This window comes from Rattus rattus, chromosome 4 (genome assembly GCF_011064425.1).
Source record: "Rattus rattus isolate New Zealand chromosome 4, Rrattus_CSIRO_v1, whole genome shotgun sequence".
Lineage (NCBI taxonomy): Eukaryota > Metazoa > Chordata > Mammalia > Rodentia > Muridae > Rattus > Rattus rattus.
The window spans coordinates 132545587-132567894 of record NC_046157.1 but is presented as its reverse complement, the minus strand read 5'-3'; the positions used below and the strand labels follow the sequence as shown (position 1 = coordinate 132567894).

General features: G+C 39.6%; 1 protein-coding gene and 1 pseudogene across 1 annotated transcript; one reads left to right on the top strand and one right to left on the bottom strand.

The window, feature by feature from the left end:
- Positions 1–6141: 6141 nt before the first annotated feature.
- LOC116898186 lies at positions 6142–7098 on the bottom strand (annotated as a pseudogene).
- Positions 7099–14904: 7806 nt separating this feature from the next.
- LOC116899407 (ral GTPase-activating protein subunit beta-like) lies at positions 14905–18714 on the top strand. Its single transcript, XM_032901144.1, has one exon. It carries the CDS (start codon positions 14978–14980, stop codon positions 18644–18646), a length of 3669 nt encoding a protein of 1222 aa, XP_032757035.1. The 5' UTR covers positions 14905–14977; the 3' UTR covers positions 18647–18714.
- The last annotated feature ends 3594 nt before the right edge of the window (positions 18715–22308 follow it).

Here is a 22308-nt window from a genome sequence, read left to right as displayed (position 1 = left end):
GAAAAGTATCCTCAACAATAAACGAAATTCTGGGAAATCACTCCCTCTGACTTCAAGTTGTATTACAGAGCAATAGTGATAAAAACTGTATAGCATTGGTACAGAAACAGGCAGGTAAACCAATGGGATAGAATTGAAGAACCAGAAATGAACCCACACTTCTATGGTCACTTGATCTTTGACAAAGGCACTAAAAACAGCGGTTGGAAAAATGATAGCATTTTCAACAAATTATGTGGGTCAGCCTGTAGGAGAATGCAAATTGATTCATTTTTAATGTCCCCTGCAGAGCTTAAGTCCAAGAGGATCATGGACCTCCATATAAAACCAATTACACTCAAACTAATAGAAGAAAAAGTGGGGAAGAGCCTCAAACACATGGGCACTGGGGACAATTTCCTGAAGAGAACACCAATGATTTATGCTCTAAGATCAAGAATCAACAAATAGGACCTCATAAAATTACAAAGCTTCTCTAAGGCAAAAGACACTGTCATTAGAACAAAATGGCATCCAACAGATTGAGAAAAGATGTTTACCAATCCTATATTTCATAGAGTACTAATATCTAATATATATCTAATACATACAAAAAACTCAAGAAGTCAGACTCCAGAGACTCAACCCTATTAAAAATGGATGACAGAGCTAAACAAAGAATTCTCAGCTGAGGAATATTGAATGGCTGAGAAGAACATAAAGAAATGTTCAACATCCTTAGATATCAGGGAAATGCAAATCAAAGCAAGCCTGAGATTCCACTTCACACCAGTTAGAAAGGCTGTGATCAAAAATTCAGGTGACAACAGATGCTGGTGAGAATGTGAAGAAAGAGGAACACTTCTCCATAGTTGGTGGGATTGAAAGCTTGTACAACTTCTCTGGACAACAGTCTGAAGTTTCCTCAGAAAATTGGACACTGTACTATCTGAGGACCCAGGTATACCACTCATGGGCATATACACAAATGTTGCTCCAACACATAACAAGACCACATTTCTCCATTGGCTTTATAGCAGTCTTAATTATAATGTCCAGAAGCTGGAAAGAACCCAGATGCCTGTCAACAGAGGAATGGATACAGAAAATGTAGTACATTTACACAACGGAGTGCTACACAGCTATCAAAAACAATGAGTTCATGAAATTCATAGGCAATCTGATAGAACTAGAAAATATCATCCTGAGTGACATAACCCAATCACAAAGAAGCACACATGGTATGCAGTCACAAATAAGTGGACATTTGCCCCAAAACTCCAAGTACCCAAGATACAATCCAGAGACCACATGAAGCTCAAAAAGAAGGATGACCAAAGTTCACATGCTTCAGTCCTCCTTAAAAGGCTGAACAAAAATATTCATAGGGTGAACTATGTAGACAAAGTTTGGAGCAGAGGCTGAAGGAATGGCCATTCAGAGTCTGTCCCACCTGGGAATCCAGCCCATATGCATACAATCACCAAACCTAGACACTAGTCCTCAAGCCAAGAACTGCATGATGACAGGAGCCTAATATCACCATTCTCCTGAGAGACTCAATCATAGCATGACAACTACAGAGGTGAATGCTAGCAGCAAATCATTGAACTGAGAATGAGGCCCCCATTGGAGGCGTTAGAGAAAGGATTGAAGGAGCTAAAGGGTTTTTCAATCCCATAAAAACCACATTACCAACCAAGTAGAGCCCCCAGATACTAAAGCTTCAACCAAATAGTAGACATAATAGACCTATGACTCCAGCCGCATATGTAGCAGAAAAAAGCCTTGTTGCTCACCAATGGGAGGATAAGCCCTTGGTCCTGCCAAGGCTGGACTCCCCAGTGTAGGGGAATGTCAGGGCGTAGAGGTGGGAAGCGGTGGGTGGCTGAGGAGGTAGAAGGTCCTCATAGAAGAAGGAGGCATGGGATAGTGGGTTTATGGACAGGAAACTGGGAAATGTAACATTTGGAATGTAAATCAAAAATATCCAATAAAAAAGAAATAAAAAGAGAAGAAAAATTAAAAAGATGAACAAGAATTACACTTATTCATTTTCCACCCCCTATACTATATTTAGTTATGGTGTCTTTATTTTTCCTCACTTCAATAATAATTCTTTTCTTCTCCTGCCCAAAAGCAGTTTTGGATTGAAGGTCTCAGACCTAAAAAAATGATAAATTAAAAATTAAAAAGATTCTGTATGCAGAAAAATTTTGGGTTAGCCAATAAAATAACCCACAAGTGATATGTACTCACTGATAAGTGAATATTCTCCTAAAAGAAGCTCAGATTTCCCATGATACAACTCACAGACTATATGAAATAAGAAGATATGAATTAAGAAGATATGAATAAGAATATATGAATTAAGAAGACCACATCAAAGTGTAGATGCTATAGTTCGACTCAGAAGGGGAAAGAAAATAATCTCAGGTAGTACAGGGAGAGAGGAATCTGGGGGAGAGAGGGAGAGGGAGGGAGGGAGAGAGAGAGAGAGAGAGAAACGGTGCTCCAGTTCAGAGAATGAGATGTGGGAGAAGTAAAGATAGTCAGGATTTTGAAAGCATATGTGTAACAGTAAGGGAGGGGAACTGGGGGTAAACACTAGACAGTCCCAGATACCAGAGACCTAAGAATTTCCCAAGATCCAACAGAGAGTAAATTAGCCAAAATCCCCCACAAAGGGGAGATAGAACCTGTAGAGACCATATTCAGTTGATTGGCAAGGCATCGGTTTGGAGGATGGAGGCAACCATGCACCTAAAAAATTTTTAATCCAGAATTCATCCTGTAAAAAAGGAAATTCATGAATAAAAAGTGGAGTAGAGACTGAAAGAAAGGCCATCCAGAGACTGACCCATCTAGGGATCCATCCCATCTGTAGACATGAAGCCCAGACACTATTGCTGATGCCAAGAAGTGCTTGCTGGTAGGAGCCTGATATGGATGTCTCCTGACAGTTTCTGTCAAAGCCTGACCAAGAGAGATGTGGATGCATAGAGTCAAACTTTTGACTGAGTATGTGAACCCCAATGGAGACATTAGGGAAAAGAGGTGGAGTAGCTGAAGGGATTTGTAACACCATAGGAAGAACAGCAATATCACACATTTCAAACCCTCAGAGCTCCCAAGTACTAAACTACCAACCAAAATATACACATGGGGGCACCCATGGCTCCAGTTGGATATGTAGTATAGGATTTCCTTATCAGGCATCACTGAGAGGGTAACCCCTTGGTTACTTGGAGGATGAATGACCCAGGATAGCGGAATGCTAGGGTGCTGAGGCAGGAGTGGGTGAGATGATGAGAGAAGCACCATCATAGAGGCAGGGAGAGGGGGTGGGGGACAGGAGGCTTTGGAGGGGCAACTCAGGAAGTGGATAGCATTTGAAATATCAGTAAATAAAATAACCAATAAAAATAATTTTTAAAAGAGCTTGATGTTCTGTTATCCTAAAGGCAAAGATATACTTACATATTTACAGAAAAATAAGCAAAGCCTTAGATGGCTACCAGTCTGAAGCATGCAACTAGGATATCTAGAGAAACATGGGACAATTCAAATATCTGAAAGCATATGATAAGTCTAGAAAAAAAGAGGGGTCACCCCAAAAAAGAGCAACCTGATGACTTGGAGAAATGTGATGAATCTAACTCTTTGAGCTGATTCACGAAAAATAACGGCATTAATATAATTGATCCAAAAAGGGCACTGTTATACTCACTTTTTGTATTATACATTAACATTCAACATAACAATGGAGAATCCAAATAATTTTGTCTGGTGGGATAAAAGATCACTCCCACATTAAAACAACCTAAGTTAATTCTATACTATTGTAAGGCCAGTAGAATCCTAACACCACAGCCAAGGTTCCTAATCTTTAATTCTTGAGAACCATCTCTGATTCAACAGCACTCAATTTCTGAAAGAAGCCAGATGTACACAAGAAATGTTCAACACCCTTAGTCCTCAAGGAAATGGAAATAAAAGTGACCCTGAGATTCCACCCTACATCACAACACATATTGGCAAGGATGTAGAGAAAGAGGAACATTCCTTCATTGCTGATGGGATTATAAGGTGGATCAACCACTCTTCAAATAAGTATGGAGATTCCTCAGAAAATTGGAAAAAGTTCTTCCTGAAGATCCAGCTATCCCACTACTGGGCATATATCCAAAAGATGATCCAACATATAACTAGGACACATGGTCCATTATATTCACAACAGCCTAATTTATATTAGACAGAGGCAGAAAACAACCCAGATGTCCCTCAAAAAAAGAATGGATATGGAAAATGTGGTAAATTTACACAATGACTATTAAAAATGACCATGAAATTTGCAAGCAAATAGATGGAGTTAAAACAAATCATTTCGAGTGAGGTAACCCAGTCACACAAAAAAAAAAAAAAAACCACATACTGTATGTACTCACTGATAAGTGGTTATTGCCACAAATTGCTCAGAATACTCATGATACAATGAACAGACCTTATGTAACCCAAGAAGTAGGAAGACCAAAGTATGGATGCTGTGGGAGAAGACTAGGAAGAACGTCTGAGATATATAGAACTGGGAAATGGGGAACTGGTCTGTCCACTAAAAAGGCCCAGATTCCAGGGACCCAAGAGTTTGCCAGGTCCAGACTGAGATGATATTAGACAAAATACCCATCAATGGGTAGACAGAATCTGTGGAGACCATATCAAGGGGATAGACACGGTCCCCAGTTGAGGGATGAGGCCACCTGCCCATTAAAAAATTTTAATCTAGAATTGCTCCTGTCAAAAGGAAATGCAGGGACAAAAGTACAGCAGAGGCTGAAGGAAAGGCCACCCAGAGATGCCCCATCTAGGAATTCATCCCATCTGCAGACACCAAAGTCAGATGTTATTGCTGGTAGTGGCTGACAGGAAACTAGTATAGCTGTCCCATGAGTGGCTGTGCCAGAGACGGACTAATGCAGGTGAAAATGCACGCAAACCACCATCAGATTGAGCATAGGGGCCCCAGTGAAGTAGTTAGCGGAAGGAATAAAGGATCTGAAGTGCTTTGCATCCCCATATCAACCATATCAACCAACCAGACCTGCCATATCTCCCAGGGACTTAACAACCAGCCAAAGAGTACACAAAGAGGGGTCCATGGCTCCTTCTGCATATGTAGCAGACTTTTGCCTTGTCTGTCACTAATGGGTGGGGAGGCACTTGGTTTTGTGGAGGCTTGATGACCCAGCATAGCGAAATGCTAGGGCACTCTCTCAGGAATGGGTGGGTGAATGTGTTGGGGAGCACCCTCATAGAAGCTGGGTGAAGGGGGAAAGGATAGGAAGTTTGTGGAGGGGAAACCTGGAAGTGGAATAACTTTTGAAATATAAACAAATGAAATAAGCTTTACAAATTGACAAAAAAAAAAAAAAGAAGATGTCAGAAAAAAAAATCTCAGGGTTCAAATTGTGTAATTGAGACTGCATTAATGGTTCTCAGAATACTTTTATCCCAAAATACTCTGTTTAAATATAGCAACAACATAAGGAAGTGGGGTAGACTCTAGAAGTCTTATTTCAGCATTGGTTACTATAAAATCAGGCGGAGCTGAGTTTCATCTTACGTCATACCGTGGTCCAGCCTCAACACAGAATCAAGAGTTCTCAACTGGAAGCTGGGATATCTGGAAGGCGCATAATAAATATACACAGATTACTCTTGGGTGCAAACTGACAGGCAATTTCAAGGCTTAAATTCTCTCTCTTGCACACGCGCACAGCTTGAGGCTGCACATACTCTGCATTCTCTTGTGCACTCTGATTTTTTTGTTTTTTAAAGGCACATGTATTGAGAGTCACGATCAGACTTTTACATTCAGCAATCAACAGCATGGGTGAAAAAGGTCTACAGAAAAACCCTTCGCTGGAATGCTTTACACGTTCCACAGAACAGAAACTAAAATAACCTGTTATACAATTAGTCACAGATACAGTCGTGGAGTTTTTGTTTAGACTTGAGTATTGTCTAAAACATGTCTTCTTTGTAGCAGCTGGGCCCTGCCGCCACTGTGCTTGGCTGAGTTCACAAATCTGTCGTAACCTGTAGCTTTCCTCTCCCTTCTCTGGCTCTCCTCTCCTGCTAAGCTTGGTTTCCTGGCTGTAATTAGAACCTCCTGCCACTGCCATTGCTACTGCTGCTGCTGGAACCTCCATAGCTACCTTGGTTTCGTGGTTTAGCAAAGTACTGGCCTCCACCACCATAAGGGCCAGAGCTCCTGCCTCCAAAGTTTTCTCCTTTCATCGGTCCAAAATTTGATGACCGGTTGTTGTAATTGCCAAAATTATTGTAGCTTCCACCACCTCCAAAATTGCTTCCATCGCTGCCAAATCCATTATAGCCATCCCCACTGCCACCATATCCACCACCACCATGGCTGCCACCAAAGCCACCACGACCACTGAAGTTCCCTCCTCCACCAAAATTGTCATTGCCACCAAAACCACCTCCACGACCACCACCAAAGTTTCCGGAACCACTTAACCTCTCTGGCTGGACTAAGCAGTAGCCATCTCTTGTTTCGACAGAGCCTTTCTTACTACACAGTCGTGGCCATTCACAGTATGGCATTTCTGAATAACAATCTTATCCACAGTCATGGTCATCAAAGGTGACAAAAGCAAAGCCCATCTTTTTTCCACTGCCTCTGTCAGCCATAATTTCAATCACTTCAATTTCCCCATACTGCTCAAAACAATCTCGTAGGTGATGGTCTTCACCGTCTTCTTAAATACCGCCAACAAAGATCTTCACAGTTAAGTGGGCACCTGGTCTCTGAGAATCTTCTCTTGGCACAGCTCTCTTAGGTTCCACAGCTCTTCCACCCACCTTGTGTGGTCTTGCATTCATGGCAGCATCCACGTCCTCCACAGTGGCGTATGTGATAAACCCAAAGCCTCTGGATCTCTTGGTGTTTGGATCTCTCATTACCACACAGTCGGTAAGTGTTCCCCATTGCTCAAAATGACTCCTCGGACTCTCGTCGGTTGTTTTGAAACTCAGCCCTCCAGTGAAGAGGTTCCGCAGCTGTTCTGGCTCCTTGGGAGACTCTGACTTAGACATGACAGCAGGGTGATCAGAGCGTTCAGCGATGCTTCCTCGGCAGCGTCAAAGAGCAGAAAGTAATAAGATAACGAACGTGTCCGGTGCACTCTGTTTTTTTCTACTGCACTTTTCTTTTCTCGAACTCCCACACTCATGCACACCTCCGTTCATTACCCTTTCATTCTCACACACACCACATGCACTCTCCTTTCACTCACACACTATCTTCATACACACCTCACATTCTCTCTCCATTCACTCTTCCCATGCTCTTCTCATGCTCTCTCACTCGCTCTCACATTTGCTCTCAGACTTGCTCTATCATTCGCTCTCACACAAGCTCTCATTATTCACTCCCTCATACACTCTCTCCTTTGCTCTCTTGCATTTCTCTTGCCCCAGTCTTTTATTGATAACCCAAAAGCAGGTAGAAAAAAGGCATTGTATAATCATTGCCAAATCAAATTCAAACGAATAACCACATCCCACAAAGAATTAAGAATTACATTTTTTCCTCAAAGTTTCCAGCTTCCCCCATTGCCAGACCTGTGGCCAAAATAATAATAATTGCAAACTTATCATTATTGCAACTTTAACTTTTGACTTATTATACTTCAGAGCTCAGAGCTCTGAGGTCAGCTACTTGCATTTTCCTTGTGAAGCTCTAATGATAAATGACATGGGCAAAGCTTCCAGACTGTGGCCAGAAAGAATCAAATTAACCCTTAACGCAATAGTTCTGCTAGCTTTTTGCTCCTTGCATACAATGACTCTTGTAAGGGTCCTAGTATTTTGACTTAGTTTTATTAGTATATAATTTTATAAATTCTATACTTCCTTAACCAGGAACCACTCTCAAATGTTGTGCAAAACTTATTTCCTAACTTCAGTAACTTTTTCCTTTCTTAAGATCCCAATGTTGGCTCTAATTCATTTTCTAATAATTTCTGTAAAGTTTCTTTGCAAGTCAAGCATTAATGTGGAACTACTATTGTGCAGTTATTACATTGTTTACAAGATGAGGACACACAGCATGCACCTGGGCCATTAGGGCTGTGCTGTGCTGTGCCCCTATGCCTCAATTTCTAATTGTTTAAGAATCATTACATCAAGGAACATCTAGTTTCACAGAATTCACCAGAGAAGAACAAGAAAGAAGTAGGAAATTCAGATGTAATAGAATAATTGTGCACACCAAGGCCAAAGGAAAGGCAGTCGTGCACAAATGAAGTTTATAAAGACGTTGTCCAGGGCTGAAGTTAGGAGAAATGGGAACAACCTTTTTAGGCTAGGGGTGTTTTCTTTTATAATTTTGTTGAAGATATTGACTGGCTCTTTAGCAATATTTGCTCTCTTATCCTTAGCTTTGGTGTTATCTTTGTGTTCTGGAATTCGTGGATGTTTTGGGTAAGGAGCTTCTTGCATTGTGCATTTTCTTTGACTCTTGTGTCAATATTTTCCATGGTATATTTTGTTCATAAATTTTTCTTTTCAATCTCTTGTATTCTGTCGGTGATGCTTGCATCTATGAATCCTAATCTTTTATTTAGTTTTTCTTTCTACAGAGTGGTTTCTCTTTATTATTTCTCTATTGTTTCTATTTCCATTTTTAGATTGTAAATTATTTTGTTCAATTCCTTCCCCGAGTTGGTTGTGTTTTCCTGCAACTATTTGAGGATTTTTGTGTTTCTTCTTTAAGGGTTTCTACTTGATTATTTGAGTTCTTCTGTATTTCTTTAAGGGAGTTACTTATGTCCTTCTTAAAATCTTCTATCATCATTATGAGATGTCATTTTAATGGTTTTCTGGTGTGTTGGGGCATCCACAACTTTCTGTGGTGGGGGAACTCGGTTCTGAGAATGCCAAGTACTTTTGGTTTCTGTTGCTTAGGTTCTTGTTTCTGCCTGTCACCTTCTCGTTATCTCTGATGTTAGTTGGTCTTGCTGTCTGTAGCTTGTTTCTCCTGTGGGCCAGCCTGTCTGTGATCTTAGCAGGGAAAGCACTCCTGGAAGACCAGCTCTCTCAAGGTAAAATTGATGTCCAGAGCACTGTGGCACAGCCTTTGTCCTGGGTGCAGATGGAGCCTAGAAGTATCCTTTCCGTGGTGACTCCTTCATTCCTGTGTCCTGTGCACTCCTCATGGTTCCATTTTTGGGCAGTTGTTGGAGCAAAAATGGGGTCTCATCTTTGGGCTTATGTGTGAGAACACACCTAGGAGACTAGCTTTCTCCAAGCAGGTTTTGGGTCCTGAGGACTTTGGGGAATTCTTAGCTCTGGGCACAGGTAGAGACTGTAAAGATTCCCTGCCAGGTTGCTCCTTCATTGCTGTGCCCTGTGCACTCCTGGTTGTTCCCTCTATGCACAGTTAGTGGAACAAAAGTGGAGTCTCACCTGTGGGCTTAGGAATGAGAGCACTCATGGGAGACCAGTTCACTCCAGGCAGGTTTTGGGAACAGAGGGCTGTAGGACAGCCTTTCTCTCGGTAGTGATGGAGACTGGGAGGAGCGGTTGTCTTGATAACCACATGTACAATTACTCCAGGAATCCTCAAACTTTTTCTCATATTTACATTTGTCACACATATAAAATCTTCATAATAGCTTAAACCAGGTGTGGGGTGGAGTTTTCAAAGAGGACAAGTGGGCTAAACAGAAAATTGTTATGTATTTGTGGGAAATCAGGCTATCCTACAGTCAACCAGAAATTGAGGAGCCTGAAAAAAATAGAAGAGATCTGCAAAGAGAAAAAGAAAACTCACCCCTAAACAGTGAGCGTCAAGCTTATTCAATAGGGATAAGTAACAACTAGCTCCATCCATCGCTGCTTCTCAGACTCAAAGAGATGGTATTCCCTAAGAACACACTGCTCAAGAAAGTCAAGGAAATAGAACTTACAGTGTAAAATAAAATATTCTGAAAACTCAGAGAGGAAGTAAAGCAAGGAAAAATCCATAACCAATGTAAACAAACCCAGAAATCAGTTGCTAGATATATAATTTCCCCAAAGCCAAAAGGATAGGCATCAGTGTAAGAACACAATCTCATCCAGAACTATTAGTATCCACTAGATTTGAGCTAAACTATCATAGGAGAACATTGATTTTTCTAAATTTCATGTGGAAAAGGCCTTAAAACCAACTATCAGATTATAGATTTTTTTAGAACAAAATGAAAAAAAAAATCCCTTGAGATATCCAGGAAAGCATAAAGCAATTGGAGATGTAAATAAAGCCCTTAAAGAAATCTTGGGAAAAAAGAAAAAAGATAAAAGAAAATAGGAAAATTTGAGGAACACATGAATGGCCTGCTTACCATCAGAACTAACCAGACATATTACACTTTTTCTCAAACACAAAGCTGATCACAACACATCTCAAACTCCAAACTGGACTTACGTTGCCCAGGAACAATTAGTGCCAGTCAAAAGTACAGATGACTGACATGGAACACCCCCTAAGTCTAGATTCCTTTTGCAGTTACCAATTCCACTGACCCAACCTTGCCTGCCACATTGCTGTCACTGTTGTCATGCCCCTGATTCCACTCCAATGAACAACAACTGCCCATCTGAACTTTTTCCAGCCAGAAGAATTGGTGCAGTTTGAAAAATAAAGACAGAATAAGAAACTCAAAGAAACTGATAAGAGAATTCAAGCAGGGACATCAGGATTGATGAGAGACCACATCACCACCGGAATGGCATGCTTCCTCCACTCAATCGTTCCACACAATCCCCCCTCCCTTTCACTATTAAAGTTTCCAAAGTAACCCTACTCAGGCAGGGAAGTCCTGCTTTACAAAAGGTCAAGATCATCACCAGACTTCTTGCCCCTAACTGTACATAGATTCCCTAAAGTATCAAACATCATGATTACCATCAAAACTTCAGGCCATAAGTCCAGAAGACAAATGAGGAAAGAAAATAAAAGGAACAAAAAGTCATACAACAACAACAACAACAACAACAGACAACAACTCAGAAGTCAGTATTTAAATCTACAATCATCTCAAGTAAAAATGTCTAAACGACAGTATAATAACACAATCGACAACAGCCATTGCAATATGGCAACATCTTAGCACAGGAATCATATGACAGCAAGACCTGTCATTCCAACATAGGTGAAGCATGAGAAAATTATCTTAAAGCAATTGTATGAAAAAAATAGATGTATTCAAGAGAATGTTTAAAAGAAAAATACATTAAGGAAATTGAGAAAATGGGGAACATAAAATTTTGAGAAAATAAATAAATTTCTTAGAGAATTCCAAGGAGACCAAAAACAACCAAACAAACAAATAATAAACAAGCCAAAGGAAATTATTCAGAACCTGAAAATAGAAATATAAGCAAACACAAAACAAAACAACAACAACAAAAAAGCCTCACAAACTAAGAGAGCACTGAAATGGAATATGTAGATATGTGAACAGAGACTATAGCTGCAAACATCACAAACAGAATAAAAGAGACTTAAGGAAGTATCTCAGGGATTAAACATACAATAGAAAAAAGTAGATTCATGACAAAAAGAAAATGTTAAATCGGAAAACTTCCTGACATAAATCATCCAGAAAAATCTGATCTAATATAAAAAGACTCAATAAGTTCAATAATACTAGGAAAAAGAGGATTCCAGCCAACAAACCAAGAAAATATATTTAACAAAACCTTAGAAAAAATTTTCCTAATCTAAAAAGGATATGCTTATAAACTTACAGGAATATTAGAAAATATCATATAGGGTGGACCAGAAAATAAAGTCCCAATACCATATATTAATCAAAAATATGAAACATATAGAACAAAGAAAAATAATAAAATAAACAATAGTATATGGTAAGTAACATAAAGGAGACCTAGTTAAAATTACCTCAGTCTTCTCAGCAGAAAATCTAAAAGCCAGAAGGGACTAGACAGATACCCTGCAGATTCTAAGAAATTGTAGGTACCAGCAAATACTGCAAAAAGTAGCAAAATTTCTATCATCTAAGATGGATAAAACCAGATATTTTATGATACAGTAAAATTTACTCGATATCTCACAAAATTCTAGCCCTATAATAAGAAAAAATTCCAACCAAGGAGAATACCTATACCTATGAATAAGCAGGAAATAAAAAATTCACATAAGCAGTATCAAAGGAATGGAAACACATACACACACACACACACACACACACACACACACACACACACACTCACACTACTACTTCTACTACTACTACTACTACTACCCATATTACTGTGACTACTGTTATATGCTACTAACACCACCAACAACAACAACAATAACAACAAAATTAGTGCAATTATCAATCATTTATCGCTACTATCTCTCAATATCAATGAATTTAACTCCTCCAATAAAAAGCCAGACTTACATAATGGATGTGAAAACAGCACCCATCCTTCTACTATCTACAAAACCATACCTCAATACAAAATTAAATACTAGCTCAAATAAAAGTGTGGGGAAAGTTATCTTTTTAATTTTTATTAATTTTTTATTTACCTTCCAAATTCTTCCCCTGTCCCAGTCCTCCCTCTCCGTGCTTTTCACCATGTTCCCTTCCATTTGCCTCTGAGAAGATTCTTCCTTTAGGGTATCCCCCCACCATGGGGCTTCAAGTCTCTAAAGGACTACACATATTCTTTTCCACAGAAAGGCAATCCTCTGATACATATGTGCTGGGTATATGGTACCAAACCAACAATAAACAAGCCAAAGGAAATTGTTCAGAACCTGAAAATAGAAATATAAGCAAAAACAAAAAAATCTCACAAACTAAGAGAGCACTGAAAATGGAAAATGTAGATTTGTGAACAGAAACTATAGCTGCAAACATCACAAACAGAATAAAAGACACCCAAGAAAGCAAGAAAAACAGTAAAAATTAAAAGACTCCAAGGATCTATCAGACTCCTATAGATTAAAGCTGGATATCAACAAAAACAGGAGCAAGAAAAATAGTAAAATCATCTTCAAAAACATGGCTGGACACAAGGTTACCTAAAACATGTCAGTAGGTAGGACTGGAGAGATGGGTCAACAGTTAAGAGCATTGATAGCTTTTGCAGGGTCATGAGCTCAATTCCCAGTATCGCATTGTGGCTTCCCACCATCTGTAATGGGTTCTGCAGACCATTTGTGGTGTAAACAGTTACAGCACATCAAAAGCAATTACCAAAAGCAATCTTCAGATTAAACATAATCTCCAACACTATTTCAACAAAATTGTTTTCTCTCCTTAATAGAAAATTACTCAAATTTACACGGGAAAACATACAGTGCAGGATATCTAAAACATTTTATTACAAGAGAACAAGTATGTGTATCACCATCCTGAATTCAAGCTCTTCTACAAAACTATATAAATAAAAATATATGGTCTTCTTAGGAAAACAGAAACATTAATCCAGTGAATTGACTCAAAATACCATATACAAATCCAGAAACCTATGATACATTACTTTTGATAAAGTAGTCATGTAACTACAATCAAAATAAGAAAGCATCTTCAAGAAATGGACCTGGCTTTACATAATGTCTGAAGGTAGAAGAACGCAAATTGATCCATATTTATTACCTATGCAAAACTCAATTCCAAGCAGATCAATAACTTAAAATTGGAACATTTTACAATTTGTTTTAAAAAGAAAGTAACATGATGGAATATTTGATTTGAAAAACATGAACAGTATGTGTACAATCCAGAACAAAATCATGTATTTAAAATAAATAAAATAATCTTATTCAAAAATAAATTGTACCTCAGAATTTTCTTTTCATATATATTTATTTACTCTTATGGGGCCCCATTCTATTGCTCAAAGTGCAAAAGATAGATGAATTACAGCTGTATATTGTTTGCAATATGCTACTGCTTCATAGTGTACAGATACACAGGGGATGTTTTAAAGCCTTAGATAAACTGAGTTGATTAGAGAGAAATAGAAATAGGATGTTACAAGGAGCATTATTTTGTAGGAAAGAAAGCTCCCAGTGGAAGTAGTGGTCTGTGTGAAATACTACACCTAGTAGTACAATTTTTCATATCTTTGGAGATCTTTTCTATATGAAGTTCAGATTAAATCTGATAAGAGATCCTCACTGTCCAGTCGATCCAGAACATTTTTACTCTTCCACTTCCCTTAATCTGATTGCTTAGCCTAACACTAAAATTTTGGAAAGAGTACAGAGTTATCTCCTTCAACATGTTTAAATGTCCTTGCATGCCTCAAGGTTCTAATCAAAATTGAATACACGCATTATTTATCCATTTACAATCCTAATTTTACAAATTCACTACAGCAATTGTACTCTCCATGATAATTGCAATGTATATGTTTATAATGATGTATACTTTTCAAATGAAAGAACGTGTGAATTGAAATATATAGTTGGATACTAGCTGCTGTTCTTTAAAAAATGAACAACTTCTTCCTCCTCTCCTCCTCCTCTTCCTCCTCCTCCTCCTCCTCCTCCTCCTCCTTCTTCTCTCTCTCTCTCTCTCTCTCTCTCTCTCTCTCTCTCTCTCTCTCTCTCTCTCTCTTTTCTCTTTCTCTTTTCCCCTCTCTCTCTTCCTCCCTCTCGGTCTTCCCCTCTCTCACTCTCTTCCCCTCTCTCCCCTCTCCAAAACCCTGTGCCTGCCTTACTTTGTCACTGCCGAATCACAGGCCTTGCCTTATCTTGCGCCTGCCCTCATCTGCATATAGACTTCAATCCACAGAAACAGTCCAGACTGCAGGTGACTTTTGAGCCAAAACAACTGAGTTGACCATCCAGAGTTCAAGAAGGAGTGACCTTATTCAGTAATTGCTCCGCTTTACATACGGTCCTTCATTTCCTCCATTTAAAGTTCCCGATGAAGATGCCAACCTGATCCCTCCAGAAATGGACAATGAGTGTATTGCACAAACATGGTTTCGATTTTTACACATGCTAAGTAATCCTGTGGATTTGAGTAACCCAGCCGTTATAAGCTCAACCCCCAAGTTTCAGGAACAGTTCTTGAATGTGAGCGGGATGCCACAGGAGCTCAGCCAGTATCCCTGCCTTAAACATCTGCCTCAGATATTCTTCCGTGCCATGCGTGGAATCAGCTGTTTGGTGGATGCATTCTTAGGCATTTCTCGACCTCGATCAGACAGTGCTCCCCCAACACCCGTGAATAGATTAAGTATGCCCCAGAGTGCTGCTGTGAACACCACACCACCACATAACCGGAGGCACCGGGCTGTTACTGTGAACAAGGCCACAATGAAGACAAGTACAGTTACTACTGCTCACACCTCTAAAGTCCAGCACCAGGCATCCTCCACTTCTCCTCTGTCAAGTCCAAATCAGACTAGTTCAGAACCCAGGCCTCTGCCTGCCCCTCGAAGACCAAAGGTTAACAGCATCTTGAATCTCTTTGGATCGTGGTTATTTGACGCAGCATTTGTTCATTGTAAACTCCATAATGGAATAAACAGAGACAGCAGCATGACTGCCATTGCAACACAAGCTAGCATGGAGTTTCGACGGAAGGGTTCCCAAATGTCAACAGACACCATGGTTTCCAATCCTGTGTTTGATGCAAGTGAATTTCCTGATAACTATGAAGCAGGAAGAGCTGAGGCTTGTGGGACATTATGTAGAATTTTTTGTAGCAAGAAGACTGGAGAAGAGATTCTGCCAGCTTATTTATCCAGATTTTACATGCTTTTAATTCAAGGTTTGCAGATAAATGATTATGTATGCCATCCTGTCTTGGCCAGCGTTATTCTAAACTCCCCTCCTTTGTTCTGCTGTGACTTGAAAGGGATTGATGTTGTGGTTCCTTACTTTATTTCAGCTCTTGAAACCATTTTGCCTGACAGAGAACTCTCAAAATTCAAAAGCTATGTAAATCCAACAGAATTGAGAAGATCATCCATTAATATCCTGCTTTCTTTGTTGCCCCTCCCTCATCATTTTGGCACAGTCAGATCTGAGGTGGTCCTAGAAGGAAAGTTTAGTAATGATGACAGCTCTTCTTATGATAGACCTATAACTTTTCTGTCCCTGAAGCTGAGACTTGTGAATATACTAATAGGTGCCTTGCAAACAGAAACGGACCCTAACAACACCCAAATGATACTAGGGGCAATGTTAAATATTGTTCAAGATTCTGCACTTTTAGAAGCCCTTGGTTGCCAAATGGAAATGGGTGGTGGAGAAAACAACCTGAAGAGTCACAGTCGCACCAACAGCGGCATTAGTTCAGCAAGTGGAGGAAGCACAGAGCCTACAACCCCTGATAGCGAGAGACCTGCTCAAGCTCTCCTGAGGGATTATGCTCTTAATACAGATTCAGCTGCTGGGCTCCTGATTCGCAGCATTCATCTCGTCACTCAGCGACTCAACTCCCAGTGGCGGCAAGATATGAGTATATCCTTGGCAGCTCTAGAGCTCCTCTCTGGCCTGGCAAAGGTGAAGGTGATGGTTGACTTGGGAGACCGGAAGCGTGCCATCAGTTCTGTGTGCAGTTATATCGTATACCAGTGCAGTCGGCCAGCTCCTCTTCACTCCCGGGATCTGCACTCCATGATAGTGGCAGCATTTCAGTGTCTCTGTGTCTGGCTGACAGAGCACCCTGATATGCTGGATGAAAAGGATTGCCTTAAGGAAGTCCTAGAGATTGTAGAACTGGGTATCTCAGGAAGCAAATCCAAGAACAGCGAGCAAGAAGTCAAGTACAAAGGCGACAAGGAGCCGAACCCTGCGTCCATGAGGGTAAAGGACGCCGCAGAAGCCACGTTAACATGTATCATGCAGTTGCTTGGCGCATTTCCTTCCCCCAGCGGTCCTGCCTCTCCTTGTAGCCTGGTGAATGAGACCACTCTGATCAAATACTCCAGGCTGCCAACCATAAACAAGCATAGTTTCCGGTACTTTGTTTTGGATAACAGTGTCATCCTGGCAATGCTGGAGCAGCCGCTTGGAAACGAGCAGAATGACTTTTTCCCCTCTGTCACTGTGCTGGTCCGGGGAATGTCTGGAAGACTCGCGTGGGCTCAGCAGCTTTGCCTTTTACCCAGAGGAGCAAAAGCAAACCAGAAGCTCTTTGTGCCTGAACCTCGCCCAGTTCCTAAAAATGATGTTGGATTTAAATATTCTGTGAAACATCGGCCATTTCCTGAAGAGGTGGACAAGATCCCTTTTGTAAAAGCAGACTTGAGCATTCCAGATTTACATGAAATTGTCACTGAAGAATTAGAAGAGAGGCATGAAAAGTTAAGAAGTGGTATGGCACAACAGATCGCTTACGAGATGCACCTGGAACAGCAGAGCGAGGGAGAATTGCAGAAGCGAAGCTTCCCTGACCCTGTTACGGACTGTAAGCCCCCACCTCCTGCCCAGGAATTCCAGACAGCCCGCCTTTTCCTTTCTCACTTTGGATTTTTGTCCTTAGAGGCATTGAAGGAACCTGCAAATAGTCGTCTACCTCCTCACCTTATTGCACTCGATTCTACCATACCTGGGTTTTTTGATGACATTGGGTATCTGGATCTCTTGCCATGCCGGCCTTTTGACACAGTTTTTATTTTCTATATGAAACCAGGTCAGAAAACAAACCAAGAGATTTTAAAGAATGTGGAGTCTTCCAGAAATGTTCAGCCACATTTCCTAGAATTTTTGCTCTCCCTGGGCTGGTCAGTAGATGTGGGGAGACACCCCGGTTGGACGGGACATGTGTCCACCAGTTGGTCAATTAATAGTTGTGATGATGGTGAAGGGTCTGAACAAGATGAAGTAACTTCCTCTGAAGACGTTGGGGCTAGCATTTTCAATGGGCAGAAGAAGGTGCTGTATTATGCTGATGCCCTAACGGAAATAGCTTTTGTGGTTCCTTCTCCTGTGGAGTCATTGACTGATTCATTGGAAAGTAACATCTCAGACCAAGATAGTGACTCAAATATGGATCTTATGCCGGGAATTCTGAAGCAGCCACCCCTGACGCTTGAGTTGGTCCCCAATCACACAGACAGTCTTAATTCCTCACAGAGGCTCAGTCCCAGTTCCAGAATGAAGAAGGTGCCTCAGGGTCGCCCTGTGCCCCCCCTCGGACCTGAGACAAGAGTGTCTGTAGTCTGGGTGGAACGCTATGATGATATAGAAAACTTTCCGCTCTCAGATCTGATGACAGAGATCAGCACTGGTGTGGAAACTACTGCAAATAGTAGCACTTCTCTGAGATCTACAACTCTTGAAAAAGAAGTCCCAGTAATCTTCATTCATCCTTTAAACACTGGATTGTTCCGGATAAAAATCCAAGGAGCCACTGGAAAATTTAACATGGTCATACCTCTGGTTGATGGGATGATAGTCAGCCGGCGAGCACTGGGCTTTCTGGTGAGGCAGACAGTAATAAACATTTGTAGAAGAAAGAGACTGGAGAGTGATTCCTACAGTCCACCTCATGTCCGTCGGAAACAGAAAATCACTGACATTGTCAACAAGTATCGGAATAAGCAGTTGGAGCCAGAGTTTTATACTGCCCTTTTCCAGGAGGTTGGACTCAAGAACTGCAGTTCTTAGAAGGCAGTTTGCCCAGGTCAGTGAACTCCAGAGTGGGCTCTAACATCAAGCAAGACAGTCCTGTAAAAATAAAAAGCTGATCCTCCCAAGAGCTCACTGTTGAATCACCAGAAGAAATACGCTGTGAAGCCACTGGCGTGAAGACCCAGCTCTCCAGTGAAGGGACCCTGCACAGTCACACTCCTGCTGAAAACAACCACAAGCATTTTAGCCATAAACTTTCTTTTAAAAGTGACAATTTTAGTAAAATACCAGCCTTTTGAGGAAAAAGGCTTTTATGCACCAGTTAAATACATGCATTGATAGTGTCAACACGTTTGCAAGTTAGAAACCGAAGATAGTTTTATACCTCGCTTTTTAGGAGGGTGTATTCAAAATTAAAATCTGTCTCAGAATCTTCCAGAACCTTTTAGGCTCAAGTTGACACTGTGGAGAAGGAAGGCTCCATCGTTGTCCTCATGTGTGAATTCTTTTGTCACCCTGTCACACTGACATAGGGTGAAATATAAATGAGTTTTGTTCAGATAAAAAGTCTGACATTAAAAAATTTCCTATTTTCTCTCCAAAAAAAAAAAAATGAACAACTTGAGCAAATATTACCATGTTTAGATTGTCTGTGAAAACAACCTGAATATGAATAAACGAATAATGCAAGTATATGGATCCACTGGGCCAATGAGATAGCAATTGTTTGAGAATTAATGTATATCTGATATATGTTAAGAATATATATAAACATATATATGTATATATATATATATACATATATATATAGAGAAGATGGTGAAACTCCAAACTTTGACATTCCTGCTACCATATCTTTGACAGTTGATAAAGGAAACTCTTGACAATCCAGAAACTAAAAATCTAATGAGGGACTATGACATGATTGCTTATAATGCTATTCTCTCACTTTCCAGATGCATAATTTAAATTTCAGAATTCTCTGAAGTACTGGGCCAAACTTCTGTCAGTTCTTCTAATGCAGAGCAATCTCTGAATGTGCTCAGATAATGAGAAAGTATTTGCCTCATAGATAATTGTGGACAAATCTTAATTGTCCAATAAGGAAGCTAAATGGCACAAACTATGTCTGTGTCTTCACAATTGAGAGACCATAATGGCACATGAGACAAAATTAAAGAGATCACTGCAATGACTTTTCTCCTTGCAGCCCTCAATTGTCAAAGCTCTACTGGAGGAGATTGGACCAATGAGACCTTCTCTCATTTACCATGGCTTGTTGCCAAGAGAGAAAAAAATTCTTTTTTTAAACTTTTGCCATTAACATGGAATACTTTTATAGAATTCCATAGCCTCTACTATAATTCCTATGAATATCTTATCAATTTCATTATTGCCTTGTTTCAGAGGACCTGACAGACATGTATGAGATCTTATGTATGTTATATACAGTTGATGTTTATTTTTAATTTCTGTTCATTTGTTTTTGCCGAATAACAAGGAAAGTCAATTCAGAATCATCCTATATAAGCATAGCAGTCTCTCTTTGTAAAACAAAACTTTCTGCATATTGAGATTCAATTACTATATTAAAAAAGTCTTGAAATCTGATACCAGATTTTGGAACTGATTTATAGGGACTCTTAGCAACCTTTCTTACATCTTCTGATTTATATAATGATTTTTCTGATTTATTAGCATTAGTGTAAAATGTAGGAGATTCAGGATTGGAGTTCTTTTTATTATATGAGGGAGAATCCAATTAGATCTTTCTATGAAATGTCTCTGCTTGCTTTTAGTATAATTATTGTTAATCTCTCCCAAAAATCTTTGTCAATGTCCATTTTGTTTCCAAAATAGGCAATCTCTGATTAGTAAAAGGTATCACAATTTCAGCTGGATCCATTTCAGCTAAATGTGGAAGTCTCCTTTTTTCCTTTTAGTATCAATACAGAAACCTATTCTATATAGGGTTTTAAATTCTTACTATGTCTATATGCTAAAATATCCACTCTAAGATATACTCTTCCCTCTGTGTAAGAATTCTTACAGGTGAATATGTAGAGAACAAGATAGCTAAGATGTAGGAAATCTTTGGATCAATATGTTCTAGATGTGTATCTCACAATTTTCTTTCTGTCAGAACCTGGCTGAAAATTTCCTTGGGCTACTTAAATCTATATCACCTTGTAAGGTTTGAATATATTGCTTTGTCCCTGAATAGCCAAGTTGATACCACCTAGTAGCTTTGACAATCATTAAGTATCCTCCATTGATTTCTTCTTATTTGACTCTTTTCTGGCCCAACCTTTTGTAAACTTATTCTGTATCCTAGATAACTAATAGAACCCACTATCTGTATTTTTTCATGGGTGATTTGACATGCAATCCCCATCAAGGCAAGAGTTGTTTTTATGTCATCAAACATTCTTTCCAGGATATATAAGATATACGATATCATCCATATAATGATAAATAATAGATTGGAGGAAATCATTTACAAATCATCTCCAATGGATGTTGTACAAAATATTGAGACAAGATAGAGCTGTTTAACACTCCTGTGGCAGAAGTTGCCAGTGATATGTTTTTATTCGAAAACTTCTACTAAAGGTGGGTAGTGTGAAAGGAAACCTTTTCTTATGTTCATGTAGAAGAGTTGTAGAAAAATCAATCTTTTAGATAAATCACTATGATAGACCATTCCTTAGTCAACAAGGAAGTCAATGGGATTCCAGGTTTCAGAGAACCCATTGACTAAATAACCTGATTAATTGCTCTGTGATCTTTCAACATCCTCCATTTGGCAGACATTTTTTCACGACAAATAGCAGAGAATTCCAAGGACTGGTGGACTCCCCTATCTTGTTGGCTTCCAGCTGCTCCAAGACTGTTTTAGTGCCTGTCGGTTTTTTTGTTGTTGTTGTTTGATTGGTTGGTTTTTGGTTTTGGTTTTGGTTTTGGTTTTTTTGTTTTGTTTTGTTTTGTTTTGTTGTTGCTGTTTTTTGTTTTTGTTTTTTTGGGCTTTTTTTGTCATATTCCAGCAATCAATATAAATGATCTGGTCAGACAGCCCCCTTAATTGTTAGGCTTTGGATGTTCTACCAGAAGTGGTTCCTTAATGTAAATCTCAAGTGCCAGCCCCTTCCTTTTTCTTGTTTGTGAACAGCCTGGATAGTCCAAAACTGTCTTTGATAACATTCTTTAACCAATTCCATGTTTTTCTTAGGAGCCTGATTTTTTTTGTTTATGTTTTTGTTTTTGTTTTTGTTTTTTTGCCAGCCTTTGAAGCTGTAGTGACATTGATTTGCTTTTTCCACTATTGTAACGTACCTCTTCTTCCGTGGGTTTATGGTTATATCAGCCATGTACAGCCTTAATTTTCATACCTGACCTTCAGGCACTGGACATTTAACCCATCTGGTATGTTACTGTATTGGGATGAAGTTCTAACTACTTGAAATTGGATATATACTTCTTGAAGTGGCCAATCTGCAGGCCAAGATTTTGGAGAGATAATGATGGCATCTGTTCCAGTGTCAAACATGCCTTCAATTTCAATATTGTTTGCTAATATACTAATATTCTTAGATTGGGACTTTCATGCCCTATAGAAGTTTGCCAAAATATTCATTTTCATCGATTTTAAATTTTTAAATTGTCTGTAGAATTTGCCTCGACTTTGTTATCTGACTTCA

Excerpts from the sequence above, each read along its gene's own strand:
- LOC116899407 (XM_032901144.1), top strand. The coding sequence starts at position 14,978 with ATGGACAATGAGTGTATTGCACAAACATGGTTTCGATTTTTACACATG.